At 41.9% G+C, this 15,836-nt stretch overlaps 1 protein-coding gene across 5 annotated transcripts in view; it reads left to right on the plus strand.

Annotated features, from left to right (window-relative positions):
• ESRRB (estrogen related receptor beta) overlaps nucleotides 1-15,836 on the plus strand; it is a 159,171-nt gene that overhangs the window by 44,732 nt on the left and 98,603 nt on the right. For 2 of the 5 annotated variants that reach the window (XM_065595577.1, XM_024102346.3), the window contains one exon: nucleotides 14,815-14,877. The exons of 2 other annotated variants lie outside the window; for them this stretch is intronic. In XM_065595577.1, coding sequence (XP_065451649.1) covers nucleotides 14,815-14,877 — 63 coding nt within the window. Of the gene's footprint in view, nucleotides 1-8,143; nucleotides 8,234-14,814; nucleotides 14,878-15,836 lie in introns of all 5 variants that reach the window. One more of the 5 variants, XM_042858545.2, reaches the window with a different exon arrangement.

Below are 15,836 nucleotides of genomic sequence, written 5' to 3' on the forward strand. Positions count from 1 at the left end.
AGTGTGCTATATGCTGTACCTTAATGGTGTCTGACACATAGACATGTATACCCAAGTTACTTTGCCCAGCTCTTCTATGTTTTTTGCATCTAATTTTTTTCTGTGCAGATGCCACCTTACTGACTTTCCCACAAGAATATCATGGGAGATCATAGTGGAGACTTTAAAAAAAAAAATCTAAATCTTTTCCATTCCCCTTATCTAGAAAAAACCCATAATTTTATCAAAGAGTGAAATGAGGTTTGCTTGGCATGATTTGTAGGTTGTTCCTGTATTAGACCAAATGAAATTTCTGTCAATCAATCAATCAGCTTGCTGGAAAGTTGACCATTCTTCCATGATAAAAGTTAAATAAGTAAAAATTAATCCATCAGAAAATAGCTTAGTCATTAAGGGACAGAAAATAAGTCTTCAAGAAAATCTCAGTTAATCAGTGCTCAGAAAGCCAGTAAAAGTACCGAAGATCTGTAGTGATGTGAATTTGCTGTTTTCTTTCTAGGGAGGGAAACAGGCTGGTTCAGAGGATTGATATCAAATTATAGAATGATTTGCCTATAGGACACAGATTCCATTCCATCCTATTAGCAAATGAAAGTCATTGCCATCTGATAACGGTGTGGTGCGGGTCATGGATCAGCGTTCACATAGCATTTCCTATCAGTACCTGGCCTGGTCTGGAGAAGCTAATAATCCAACCAGTGGATCAAATTCAGTGCTGAATCCTGGTTATGTGCTACCTGAGGCATGTTGCGCATACGCTAAGAAGAAGACTATTCAGTGAGCCAGGGGTGATATTAATTGGAGAAAAACAAATCCAGATGCCCACATCATGAAAGCCATCCCCATATGTAGTGGTTCACTTGTTGGTATTCCCAGACGAATGACCAAGTACTGAATGGGTGGTATGGTAACTGAATTCCTGTCTCTCTCCTAGAGGTGATCATTCAAGGGCAGGGTTAAGACAAGTTGGCAAACCTAGTCACTGTTGCCATTGTTGTTTTCCTCTGTGAGGGGAGGAAGCCCAGCTGGCAGTTTAAGAAGCTAGAAGAGCTTTGTGAGCACTGTCAACATCGGCTTTTTGAAAGCAAAATGAAGCCTCTAAAGCTCCACAGACAGCTTCTTAGGTTTGTGACCCTGTTCCGTAGAGACTTTAAGATGGCAGATGTGGCAAAGCCTATAGTGGCCACCCCCTCAGATTCTTGAGGAGGGAAGCCGGGCTCCACTTAGCAGCTACGTTTTAGTAGCTAAATTTTAGCTACTCCAGAAGCATGGAAAGTGTCATTTGTCCATTTGCACTCGGTCTAAAGTGATATAATTTTTGCACCAAAAATGGGTCTGTCCAGCCACTTCACAAATTCCCATCTCATCTTTGCCTGGGCAGTTCCTGTCAGCAGGAGCCCATTATCTGAGCACAAAGCCCCATTGTGTTACTGATGTCAGTTAATTAGACCACATGGAGCCTGTGCCAGCCAATTGGATGGCTCCCTGGCTGGCTCCCCTAGGCCCTGATAAAAGTTTAAGACACAAAATGAAAACTTCAGATATTGAGAAAGTGGCAGCTGCCTGAAAGGCCAGTTACCAAGCTGACCGTTCATTGCCTGAAGCAGCGCACTATATGACTGCTCACTAAATCAATCAGGATGCAGCAGATGAGCAGTAGTCCACAATGGGAGACTCGATTTCAGATAAATAAGACCAATAAGAAGCTTCAACCAACCTTGGACCAAATCCTGTCAATTCTGAGATTAGATAAAGGTCCCTCCAAACTCCCTATCTCAGGGCATATTCCAACAGAACCCCTATGGATTTCCTCCAACCCCTCCCATCATCCATCACTAACTGTGCAAAATTGGGAATATGTCTTCAAAGGGCAACTAGATGGCCTCTTGCTTCTATTTCATCATCAGTGGTTTCTGAACAGTCTCCTCTCTGTCCTGACCTCAGACTCCTTCAGGAAGCATCCTGGTATTTGCTCCCCACCCCTTCTATCAGGTCTCCTCCTTTGAGGTGGACTAGATTGCCTGCCCCTCCAGTCTGGTGTAGTGGTCACAGTAATCCTCCTGTTGGACCCCACTGATCTGCCACTTTAAAATATAAAGGCACCCCAGAGTGTGCTTGGTTTTGTAAAATTCTCTGGTAATATCCCTTTCTCCTTTCTAATAGGACCTGCTAATCTCATGGGTATAAAGGGATCTCTCACACAATGTACTCCAGGGCTTTACAATCCTGTGGTATACTCTGAGTCACATGCTCTGGCCAGGTTGCTTTTACCACTTGAAAACAAGACCCACCAGAGGTGTTCCTGGGCTTCTGTGCACCAGAGTAGAGAGAACAGGTAGCTCATTCACCCTGAGAACAAGAAGGAGAATTACCAAAGAAGATGTCAGATCATTGCACCTCTTGACAATAGACAGCATACCAGGGCAGAGGGGAGCCTGACCCAGCTGTGTGGGGGAAGATTGAGAGAAATCTGAAGAGGAGGAGGATTGGGAGCACAAAGGTTTGGATAAATGTGTAAACATATCCATGCTGAATCAACCTGCTTTTTGCAATTCACCTATCATTAGTACTGTGTGCAACCATCGGATGAAGTGATTAATTTTCCATCAATCATTTGGTTTAATAAAACTTTAGTACCACATAATAGAAAATTCTTACAGGATCCAATCCTCTGGCCTCAGAAATAAAACCTCAGCTTCACTTTTTCATTTATGTAGTAGTAAGGAAAGTTGATCTCTACTACTATACAATGTATTTTATTCTGCATCCTTTAATGCACTGTAGGAACGTACTGTAAGATTTGCTATAGTGGATCAGACAGTTGGTCCATCTACTTCAGTTATCCCATCTCTGGCAGTGACAGGCACCTGACATGACAATACCTGATGTTCAGAGAGAGGCCCAAAAAACCCTCACTGCATATGGAATAAGAGGATTGTAGAGGAGCGGATTCACCCCTGCGGCACCTCCTGCTGGTTACTTCCGGGAATTAGCTCTTCCAGCATCCAGAGCACCCCCTGCAGGCTGGTGATCCGCCTTACCTGTGACCCCATGTCCCTCTCAGGACCCCAGTGCCCTTGTACCTGGGGTGCTGCCCCCCTGGCAGTAACCCCTCAGTCTTAGGGTCTCCCCTCCCTGGGGAACCCCCACCCACTACCCCCACTTCACTTCAGTCTTGGCTACTGCCCAGTCTCCATCTAGCCCCATACACTAGGGCTGACTGCAGTATCAGCCACTCATCACAGGCAAAGGTGTTCAGACCTGCTGCTTCTGTCTACCTGTGGGCTGCCCCCTGCAGCCCTACACTTACTAGGCCTTGCCAGGCCTACAGTCTGGGGCTTTCCTAGGCCAGAGCTCCCAGCTCCTCTGGCCCTTCCCCAGCCCTGCTCCCAATCTAGGTGTCTGGTTAAGCTCCCTGCAGCCAGGCCCTTCTCTCTCTGAGCACAGAAAGAGACTGTCTGCTTGAGCTCCTGGCTCAAGCCTTTATAGGGCCAGCTGGGCCCTGATTGGGGCGTGGCCCCAGCTGAGCCTGCTTCCTCCCAATCAGCCCAGGCATCTTGCCCTTCCACAGCCCTTCTCTTGGGCTGTTTTAAACCCCTCAGGGCAGGAGCGGGTGTCCACCCCGCTACAAGGATAAAATCCACAAACAATCCCCTTATGTCATTAAGCTTGAGATACGATTTCCTCTTATCTCATTGTTTTAGGCTCTAAGCCCTGATTTACACTACACAGTTAGGTCGACATAAGGCAGCTTTATATCTGTCAGTGTACACACTACAGCTTTGCTCCCGCTGATGTAAGTGCTCTGCTGCACCCAACATAATAACTCCACCTCCATTAAAGGCGTAGGGCTTATGTCAGTGTAGTTAGGGCGACGCAGTGTCCATGTAGACACTGGGTTACTTACTTACATCGGCTGTTGGCTGTCATTCTTGTCACTTTCATGGGTCCATCCTCCCCATTCCCAGCTGGGTTGCTGCCCACTGCTTGGGCTCCCCGCTTGGAGCTGGGCTGCTCCTGGCATTCCTGGTGGCCATGAGCTCCTGGCAGGGAGCGGGGAGGTAAAACTGGGGCGCGTGGGCCATCAGGCTCCCAGCAGGCAAGAGCGGGGGTCGGGGGAGAACCAGGCTCCCAGCAGAGAACAGGGTGCAGGGGAGAGCCAATGGTGAGCCGGGTGCCTGTGGGGCAGCCAGGCTCCTGGCGGGGAGCTGGGCTCTCAGCTCCCCACACTGCTCCTCTTAGGTCGGTGGAAGTGCTCCTGGTGCACCACCGACGAAAGGAGGGAAGTGTGAACATGCACCACTGCAGTAATTACTATGGTGGCTGTAAGTCAATCTAATATAGGTCAACTTAAGTTTTGGTGTAGAAATGTCTTAAGAGTTACAAATGCTATTAATGGTCAGAAAGTTCCAAAAATCGAGCCACATATTTTGCCTTGATGCATCATGCAGCAGTGAGTTTCACAAGTTAACAATATATACTGCAGTATATACAATAGTATTTAATTTATTTTGTTTTACACTTACTGAATGTCCTATTCTTCTTCTGGGAAGTAGGTAAAGCAGGGGAACTATGGGCTTTCACTAGTGGAACCTTTATTAACCAAATCTCACTTATCTGAAAAGCCTCATTATTCAAAACAGAGTCCTTTCCCCAGGTCTCTTTTTTATTTATATGCTAAAGTCTTAGTGAACTGCAGAATTCAGACATAAAGATTTAAGTGCTTAAGTCTTTATATGCTCATGTATCACTTATGTGCATAAAGATGTATGCATGTAAATGTTTATTCCAGTTCATATAAATCCTGTTTCTCAGAACAGTCTATAATCTGAATGCAGTGATGTTGTAGCCATGTTGGTACCGGGATATTAGAGAGATAAGGTGGGTGAGGCAATATTTTTTTATTGGACCAACTTCTGTAAGTAAGAGAGAATTTTTGAGCTTACACAGCTCTTCTTCTATAATCTGAATGAATTTCATGTCACCTGTTATATTCTGCTGTAAGTATGTCATACTGTCAAACATCCCATTTGAGTCCCCTCTCCCTTCTCTTTTCCAAACTGAATCATCCTCACTTTTGCAATCTCTTTATTTGTAAGTCCCACCACCGTGTTGTACCTCTAACAATTCTTATCACTTTACTTTGATTATTTAGTCTGTTATATCTTAAGGTGAGTTGATCAAAAACAAACACAGTTCCCGAGGTCAGGGCACCCCATTTTTTTATACAGTACTTTGATCACATTGGGGCAGATCCTCACCTGATGTAAATCGATGTAGCTGTAATGATTTAATGTGGATTTCAGTGGAGCTATGCTGGGTTGTACCAGCTGAGGATCTCGCCCATTATTTTATCCCTTCCTCAATTCCTGCAAATCCTGATGCCTCTCGGCTTATATGAGAAATTTTAAAATACTTTAGCCAATGTGCATTGCTGCATATTTAACCAAGTCAAATTTCACTTGCCATTGTGCTGTGTAGTTCCCCTCATTTGAATAGCTCCAATCTGCCTAGTGCTGTACTTGGTGTATTACACCATAGCCTGCAGTTATGGACTCAGATTTAATGCTGTGTTTTATAATGAAGCAATCTCCTGTTTGCCCTAACTTGGCTTTTTTTCCCCCTTGGCATAGGAGAACAAGAGGTTCTGCTGTCCACAGATATATAGAGAGACTCTTTTTGCTTAAAAATCTCTCTTTTTCTTAATTATTTATTAAATTAATTTTTATTTCATTGAGTAGCAAAACTCCAAAGATTTTTAAAAAAGTAGAAAGCAGGGCAGAGAGAGGAAAAAGTAAGATTTGCACGTGTCTGGTTAAGAACATGGAAGATAGCAACAAACAGCTAGATCCTGCAATAGAACTTTGTAGGAGAGGGACTGTCAGTGTGAGTCTCTGTATAATGTGATCATGTCTGAGAGACTCTGACTTTGCATGTGTGGGGTTAAGTGTGAGTGTTTGGGTGGGGATGCCAATGTAACTGTGATGTTTGAAAGTGAAAATATGTGTGTGAACATGATGGTGTGGGAGTTGGGGGAGATCCCGTTGACTCTAATGGCAGCCAATAAATGTGTACAGAGCCTTGAAAATGTCTCTGTGTGCAAGAGTGAATGCGTGTGATTGATAGTTTGAGTCTGAGATTGAGAAGGTTTGTGAGCACTTCTCTGTAAATGTATGTATCAGTGTATTCTGATGTGTTAACCTCTCAAGGTGTTTATGTGCACCAATGGGCAAGAGTTAAAGGTTTGTATCTGGAATGCATGCATTTACTCTGAAGGTCTGATTCTGGTCTCGCTTATACAGGTTTTATACAATGTAAATCCATGGATTTCATTTAATTTACTTCTGATTTACATTGGTATGAGATCAGAGTCAGGCCCTATTCTTTGTATGAAGGAGGCTGCATATGTATATTTCATAATGAATGATTCTGTGTGTGTATTTGAGGGTTTGTATATGGGGATCTGCATATATTAGTCTGTGTATTTTGAGTGAGCTGAGTCACTGTGTGTGTATATTGGTGTGTTCTCAGCACTGAATTGCATACACACATACAAGCGTGTGTGTGTGTATATATATAATGTTTAGCTGTGTGTGTATTTGTACAGATATACAAATGGAGTGATGTGTTTGCACGTGACAGTGCATGTGTCTGTGTGCATAGATGTATGTAAACTTGTATGTATGCATGTCTAAGTGTGCGTGTGGTCTACTGTGTGTGAATGTATTTGATAGTGTCTCTGCACATGCACTGAAGTACGTGTGGATGCGCATATAGGTTGTAATAATACATAAAGCATCTTTCACTTCAGGGTCCGAATGGTTTGTGAACACTAAGTACATTTCATGACCAGCTCCTTCTGGAGGTACAGTGAGTTGGTAGGTAAGAGGCTGAAGCGTAAGTGTGTGTGTACACGCACACGCGGGGAGAGTCACCATGTCACAATAACTTACATTTTAAGACTGAAGCAGGTGATGGTAGTTAATATTACTGTTATCATCTGCATTTCTAAGTCACCCATCACTGTGGCATTTGACTAACAGACATCACCCTTTGGTGAGTGCCAATAAATCCAAGAAGTTCTGTTTCCCACATACATTCAAACTGACACACACATTCATTTCAGCTAAAGTGAGACTTTATTGGCATGACAATTCAAATACTGCCGAAGTGTAAATAGAGACAGACCCCTCAGATTTCTGTTGGGGGAGGATAGGATCCTCCCTAGCTACAGCTACACTGTATCCAGCAGTGTCCATTCGGGAGCTGGTGTTGGGCTGCTACTTAGCACTATATTGTGTCTGCTGTCTCTCTCCTTGCTGTTAGGGTCAGTTTTTCCTCATCACTTTCTGATGAGAAGCCTTTTGTGATTCCTGATAACTTGAGGAAATGATCAGGAATTGCTATGAATGCACAAGCAGCATGAGGTTTTGTTGCTGACCCCAAAGTGTTCCCCCCGGCAGACACTTTAACAGTCACAGACATTCAGAGGAACGAGCAGGCTATGTATCTGGAAACAAACAAACAAAAAACAAAGGAGACCCACCAGCCACGAGGTCCTGTCTCACTCAGTTCTGCTGCCAGTGGAATTCGCATTGTAGAGGACAAGGGACTGTGTAAAGGACCGAAGGTCACTCCCTGTCCCCCTGGTTTTGCCTAGCCAACTACGGGATCACAAGCTCTATGGCTGTGTGATCAGCATTCTCTTCCTCTGATGCTATTAGCCCATGTGTGGGTATGTTAGTCTATTGAAGTCTCACTTGCTTGCCCCCCACCTCCCTCCTTCTCACCCCCCTCCCTGCCCAGTTCTGCTCTGTCACTTCAAGTCCAGCCCCTGAGTGGTAACCAATAGCAGCATTGCCATATTCATCAGTCTCTCAGTCTTAAAGCTACAGTGGGGTTAGTGGGATCTAAATCTCTTGTGCCTGTGTCTTCTCAGCTGTCTCCCTTCCCTCTGCCTGCTTCAGTGTGTCTGGATGAGTGCGTGTGTGTGGATGTGCATATGTCTGTCTCTTTTTCTCTCCTACCCTCTTTAACTGTCTCCTCTTTTTCTCTCACCCCCTTTCTTTCCTTCCTTGTCCCTTTTCTTCCCCTTTCTGTGGCTCCCTTTTTTCCCCTTCACTCTCTCTTCACTGTAATTTAGTTGCTTTTCTCTGCCAACTGGGAATGCTAAAACTGGACTGATGGACATTTCCGAACTTTGCATCTCAGACCCTCTCAGCTACCACAACCAGTAGGTGCTCTGTTTGTTTGGTTTGGTTTGGTTTTGCCTGTGCTGGAAATGACAGACTGGCACTGGTGTGAGCCCGAGTATTGTCTGACTTTGAGTTGGGAAAGGGGGAAAGCAATTTTTACTTGAGGTTCCTTCCCTCCCCCCCCCCCACCCCCAAGGAGAAATTCTTCCACAGATTTCCTATCTTTTGGACAAATTATGTAGAGGTGGGGAGGGGATTGTGTAAGGGGGTATCAATGCTCCTGTCTGAGGCTTGGAGGGAAGCAAATCTCCATTTAGAACAGGTGCAGACCAAAAAGCCCGCTTAGGTGAAAGGAAAATCTCTCTAAGGAAACCACTCCTCAGTTTGATTTGACTTTAGTTTGTGCCAGTTTATTAATTTCCTTCTTGCAACTTCTTCTTTTAATGCTTCATCTCTGGGGAACACAGACTGATGAAACAGAAAATCTACAATGCATGTTCTGCTTGCACAGATTCACTTTCTGTTTGTGCTCAGGGCTATGTAAAATTTCTATTAGATGAACTAGTGGGTGGGTGTAAATAGATATATACTGTCTACACAAAGTAGATACATTAAAACACAGATATTTTACCGTGTTCACTTATTTAAAAGAAAGGCAAAAGCTTCATCTGTAGAAAGCCAGCCTTCCTAGGCTTGCAATCAGGGCAGCCAGCGCAGGGAAAGAGTGGAGGAGAGCTACTGAGCAGGCATCCCAAGCTGGACTGATGACAGATTCCTCGGCACCTGCTGGTGTTCTCATTCTTTGTATGTTACGTTGGAACGTGCCCGACAATGCTTTGTATAAAATCACTTTAGCAAGTAAGTTGGATTTGATCCTTTTTGGGGAACTTGGGAGACAGGATGGAATCTTCTTGCAATTTGTCTCCGGTCCACCAGTGCAATTCCTTTTCAAGTATGTTTCTCCTCTCCGACAAATCTCTTCCTAAGCTGAGTCTCTTTTTGTGTATTTGCATATTAGTCTGTGTGTCACCTACAAGGGCTCCATGGTGTTGCCAGAGATGGAAGTAGAGTCGCTTTGACTGGTTCATTATTTGTTTAATAACTGCATCCTAGTTAGCATGAATTAAAAGAGAATTTAAAAAATTATGCCTTTTACTCTGCTCTTCTCATTACAGCTCTTTCATCTCTCACATCTTTCTGTTTCTCTCCCTCCCTTTTTCCTGACTTGCTCTCATTCCTTCTATCCTTACCTTATTCCTTTGCTTCCAACAATGCTGTTAACATTAAATTTATTATTTTAAATGGGAATTACCAGTTTAAGCCCTCTGTCTTCTGTGACTGGTGCTTCACTTTTGGCTGTTCCACTTTGAATTAAAAATAAACAAACAGATTCGTAAAAGAAAAGTGGATTGCATCCCATTAGATGTTTTTAATACAAAGTCAAAGTTTTGAAAGTGCACTGTTACCTCCGTGAAAAATAGCTTGATAATTACCAACTGTCATGTCTGCTCTTGTTAACTTTTTCCTGTTCATCCATTCTACTTGTTGAATCCAGAAAAGCAATTCAGACAGTACAAAAACAATAAAAGTAAATCACTCATTTGATTGTTAGTACCTTTTACTATTTAATGGTCTCCCTTGACAGCCCCCGACAACAGTGTATCCAATGCACTTCACTCCTGCTTGTGCCTCCCTTAACTTTGGCTTCTGGTTAGACAAATGAAAGTGGCTAGGAAATGTGAGACCCATGGCTTCAAAATGGGCTGGAGGAGCTATTCTTTGGTAATGATAAACTCTTGGTGTGATCTCTGTCTTCTTTTTCCTGAGCTTGCATGGCTTCTAAGCTTATTTACAATTTATTTTTGCTGTGTGGGGGGAAACTAAATTGGGAGAATTAAAAAAAACAAATAAACCCATTTAAAAAAAATTAAAGTAAAGAAAAGTTAAAGGAGCTCAAGCCATGGGGCAAGTGCTGTGGAAGCCATGACTAATCCAGAATCTGGAGAAAGTCAAGAGGAGAGGAAAGATGAAGGAAGCCTTCCAGATAATGTGTATACATACAAATTTGTACAATGGCCAGGTTCTGCTTCGGTTTACACCCTTGTGTAACTAAGATCAGATTTCAGTGTGATTGTGTGCGTTTAAGTCAGGGCCGAATTTGGCCCAATATATGTATATTTACCTATCTATCCAGTATGTGTAATAGTACAAATACACTGTGCAGCAGGTGTAAAATGTGTATGCATGAGTATATATGTGTATATACAGCATATTGTATTTTGTGTGTGTGTGTGTGTATATATATATGTTTATATCTGTATCTATTTGCGTGAGTGTACTATCCTACATACAGTGGCTTACTACGCTGAATACTGGGTATTGAAATAATGTCAATAGTTACTTTCTGTCCAAACTCTCCTGTTTTAATTATGTTTGCAACAATTATTTTGGCAAACTGAACATTACATTGAATGTGAACTTCAAAATATTGAAAGCTGCTCCTTTATTTGTGTATTTTAATAGTGATAAAATGGGAGGATAAGTGTGCATGGCACCTTGGGTGATCCTTTGTGTGGAATGCCCAGAAGTTGTAGCTTACATAGGAGACAGAGAGAGAGAAGAAAACGGTCACCCCTCCACTTTGGAGTCCAGGGAAAGATCTAAATTACACAAGTTCCAAATCCAGGATGAGTCCAGACAAGAACTAACTGAGCAGAGGAATTCACCTCTTCTAATCGAACTCCATAATACTTTGAATTTCACTTTCTTTGAGTAGTAAAAGTTCCCTTTTCTTCTGCCTTTGTGTGTGTCCTGACCTGAGAAATGACACAAGGAGTCGGGGAGGACTCCTGCAGTGACAATGAGAAAACACTTGTTCCTAATTGTTGACTGTGTGAGATATATATATGTATATGTGATGTGTTGGAGTTACTGCTTTGAGGGACCCGTTGCCGCCTCCATGTACTGGGTTTTGGGAAAGTTCTTCTGTCAGTGGCAGGTGAAGCAGCTCCAAGGAGGAACCTTTTGCAAGGGTAGGATTAGCAAACTATAAAAGCTAATGATTTGAGTCTGCAGTTTATCTCACAGATCAGGGAAGGTGGAGTGAACATATTTACACTATGCTTACGATGTCTATCTGAAGTACAGTATATGTACATACACATTTTTAATTAGGGTGACCAGATGTCTCAATTTTATAGGGACAGTCCCGATTTTTGGGTCTTTTTCTTATATAGGTTCCTATTACTCCCTACCCCCGTCCCGATTTTTCACATTTGCTGTCTTGTCACCCTATTTTTAATGTATACGGTATGAATACATATGTATATATAAAATGCCTCTATTGTATCTCTGCTGTATGTAAACATAAGATTTTTTCACAAGAGAGTGAAATCTGGCATTTTATCCTTTAATATTAATTTCACTGTCTCAGATGAGAGAAGAGGTTCTTTTTCTGTTTTGTTTTAGTTACTGCCGAAGATGTTCATAGGACTGTAGGAAAATGTCATTGCCATTTCTAATTAATATCCTGGAAAGAGAGCGAAAGAGAGACTTACCAAGTTACCTGTGTGTGTGTGTGCGCGCGTATGTGTGTGTAATTGCCAAATTAGGGCATCATACTAGATGTTATGTCTTTCAATGTATTTCCTTTGATGTAAAAGAGAGATGCACAAATCATTGTCCGATGATGATGATTATGAAATATTATTGTGCAATTAGAAAAAAAAGTGAAAAGGAATGAAGTGTCTGTATGATCATAGAAACACAGACACAGAGAGATACTGTACTGGAATTTTGATACAATCAAAGAGCAAATTCAGAGAAAGACTTAGTAAATTGTTTGGTTTTGTTTGGTTAATTCTTATTTACAGATTGAGGAAATGTGACTTTGTTTCCCGTAACCTCCAAAATCTGTGACTGGAAGGAAATTGATGTCAGATGCTGACTGTAGCTGTGTACTTTGAGCACTTCTGAAGGACTGGAACAAGTTGTTGTTATTTTTGTTTTTTGTTATATTTTACTGGCAGCATAAATTGAGAAGTGTCTGTAATGAAAAGGACTGAGTAGCTGAGTTCCCTGAGCACGTTCCCATCACAGGATGGGATCCTGCTTTACTGAGCTTATCAAGAATCTGTCTGGCACTGGAATTTGGGAAATTATTTTATAGGATTTTTATTAACATCCCCTCCTCCTCCCAAATTCCACTTTAAAAAAATACTTTAATCATATTAATTATTGAGAGATATGGAAAGATCAATTTATTAAAGGAAAACCCAACCAAACAAAAATCTTTCATTGTATTGATTTGAAGTAATCAATAAATATTGCATTTAGCCCGAGAGGGAAAAGACTTTGGAGGGATTGCGTTCAAAGAAAGTTGCTGTGACAGAGATTTCATATCCCAGACCCTTCTTCTAACAGACTACATTGCTCACTACCAACTGCCCTGACTCAGACTCCTAGCCACATTTCTGCTGCATTACCTATGCTTGATTCCCATTATTTTTAATTTCACGCTTCCCAAAATTTCTTATGCTCGTTGAATAATGTTAGCCCATTACGGAGGTTTGTGTGTGACACCAACAACTCTCTCCCAAAGTTTTGGGAGGATGGAATCTCTCCAAAGAAATGCAAGAAGGAAAGGTGGGGGGATGGGGTATATCTAAACCCAGCTGCACCTCATGGTCCCTATGGGGGTGATGGACATTCTTGGGAAACCTCTTCAAAGCATGTAAAATTATTCGCCTGCATTTAGTTAGAGAAGAAATAGCGAAAGAAGAAGATGGTGTATGCTGGATATAAAAGCCGAATCCCTACTCTCAAATTCTTCTGTTCTGTTCTGCATCCCACAGTTCAGAAGTCGGGAAGTGCTAACGGCAACCAGATTGTGTGTGTGAGAGAGTGAGTGAGACTTTATTGTAGACCTCAGAGATGGAACAAATTCTCCTCAGCAAGTCCATCTCCGCATCTTAGATGGTTATTTAGCTTAATTTGGCAGCTGGGGAATGCAAAAGGTTTTTTACATTTATTTTTAGTTTGCATGAGTAGGCAGGTAGGTTTAGCATTTGTACAGTGCCTAGTGTAATGAGGCCACGAACCTTGATTGGGGTTCGTAGGCACCACCATCAAATAAATAATAAACAGAAGTTCCATAAGTAGCCATGCATCTATTGGCTGTTTGTCTGAAGAGGCTGGTGGACAATGAAAATAGCAACAGCAATCAGATTTGTGTATTTTGCTGAAAACAGGAAAAATCTTGCACTGTTTCTGCCCTCCAGGATCGGCTGCATTTTAGCAGTAGGCGAGGTGATCGCTGCATGTAGTTTGTGAGTTAGTCTGAATTGCCATGTGTTCTGGGATCTGCAAGTGGAAATGTAATGTAACAGGCTTATTATTTATTAATAATAAAGATTGAGCTGGATAAATTCTTATTTATTGATAATTATAACTAATCACCTGCAGAAATCTTAGCCAACTTCTGGGGAATTTATTGTTGAACTAAATTTCAGTAACTTCTATCAATATCAATTTCTGTATCTGTCATGTTGCTTCTCTTTAAAACTCTGCCCTGCCTCTTCAGAGCACTAGAGATGCCCACAAAGTTACCCTTGTGGCTGAAGCACAGTTTACTTTGTTGATCATGCAGAGCTTTTGAGAGCCCTGCTGCTGGAAGCGACTGTCCGTGAGGAGAAACATGCCTGCTCGAGGTGGAGCACACTGTACAGTAATATATTTGTCATGTTTGTAATTGCAAATGTAATTAGCAAACAAGCTCTGGGGGATAGAGGACTTCAAACTTTCACTGCACATAATTTGACCCTGTGCTGGCTGGACAGGAGCTTGTGTATTGTTAACCCTCACAATTCCTGCACACCGGTCCTCTCTGTCTTCCTAGGTTTACTGGTGCTAAATTTTCTTTTCCATAGGTCTGACCTTGCTTTGACTCTGTGTGTGCGTGTGTGTGTGTGTGTGTGTGTGTAATTTATTTTATTGCAAATGATTAAGGTCGTTTCACTAATATTTCCTATTCTCTACTGCTTCTGACACCCTCTGGAAAGCATTCTGTGATGCCCTTTACGAAGAGCACTGTGTACAAATAAGTACTAGCACATTGCACTGTTCAGTGCATTCTGATCACCGCAGGCAATGTTCCCATTCAGTGCCCCCTTACACTTCGCAAAGGCAACTTGTGAAAAGCAGGTGGCAAGCTGTTATCACACAACCTGTGTTGGGTTTGTGTCCCTGCTGAGCTGAATTTTTCTTGCTCCCCTCTTCTAAATGGGGGACCCTACTCAGCTCTGTTTCTTTCTATTGGGAGGGGCTGAAGGGAGTACAAGAAATCCAATTCCATTTTTTGGGATCCCAGAAAATCCCACTCTAGTCATCCTTATTCTGACTTTGTCAGTTTGTAAAGAATATTCTTGGCCCATGAGGATTTTATGAACAATAGAACCAGAATCCATTCGGAAGAAAGTCACTAACTTGTGTGTGAGGGGAAGAGTGTCCTTTGCTTTCTCATGCAAATTCCTTCATTAGTTTCTTTTCTTCCCCTTTCTGTGCTTGGGATTTAAGTTGCAGTAACATTCCATGACAGAACTGTTTTTGTTTTGTTTTTTAGTGTGAAAGGGAATGGATTGAGCATAGAGAGAGGCGGCCTGTCTTGTCCGATGCTGCACTGCCGGTGAGGTGTTCATTCTTAGGGCATCTCCCTGATTTTACATTCCATTTGAGAGGGGTGGGAGAAAAAGGAAACCTGTTCTAGGTTTGTTCTTTAGGAGACTAAGAGCATTTGGTGAGAACCCTTCTCTTACAGTCCCGACTTTCCTTTTCTGTCCCAGGAAATCATGTCCAATTCACCATACATTTTAAGTCTCAAACACTTTTTTTTTTAACATAAGAAAACTAGGCCATCGGATGGGTTAGAGAGAGCCAGTTAGTTTCAGTTGGGGAGCTTGTGAAAGAGTCTTTTTTCAAAGTGCAGTTCATTCTGAACTGATTGTGTATTTTTAATACAGCTGTTTTTATTAGGAGATTTCTTGTTGCTATTTTTCTCCTATTCTCCCAGTCTTTCCCACGCATATAGTTTCACAAAACATTATTTTTGAATTCCTTCTGTTTTTCTCCTGGCACTTTAAAGTTCCCTTCAGTAATATTGAGCCTCAATCGCTGGTGATGGAGCCGTCACCGCGAACGATACCGGTGAGCGTATTGTCTCACTGTCCTTTGACTCAAGAGAGAGGTCAAAAGAACATCCTTAAAAATGTTTAAATTCTGTGATTATGATTTTGCATTTGGAGATGATCATTTTAAGAACATCTAGTTTTTCGTCCTCCACAAAGATGTGGGGAAAAGCAAAGGACAGAAATATAATTTTCTGTCAATTGCCGTCAGTAAATAAACAATAGCAAAAACAATTACAAAACATGCTTCCACTGCGCTTTATACCAGTTTGTAGAATTAAAAAAATTAAACACACAAAAATAAGGACAATAAATAATTTTGCTTTGCCTGATTTTATTTTTAAAAAGTTTTCCTTGCATTTTTTTGTTCATTCAATCTGACATGTTTTGAAACATCAACAGTGTATTTGCTTATTTTTTAAAAAAATTCTTTATGGGATTTTCACAGACCTAGAAATAC

The sequence above is a fragment of the Chrysemys picta genome, chromosome 4, assembly GCF_011386835.1.
Source record: "Chrysemys picta bellii isolate R12L10 chromosome 4, ASM1138683v2, whole genome shotgun sequence".
In the NCBI taxonomy this organism is placed as follows: Eukaryota; Metazoa; Chordata; order Testudines; family Emydidae; genus Chrysemys; species Chrysemys picta.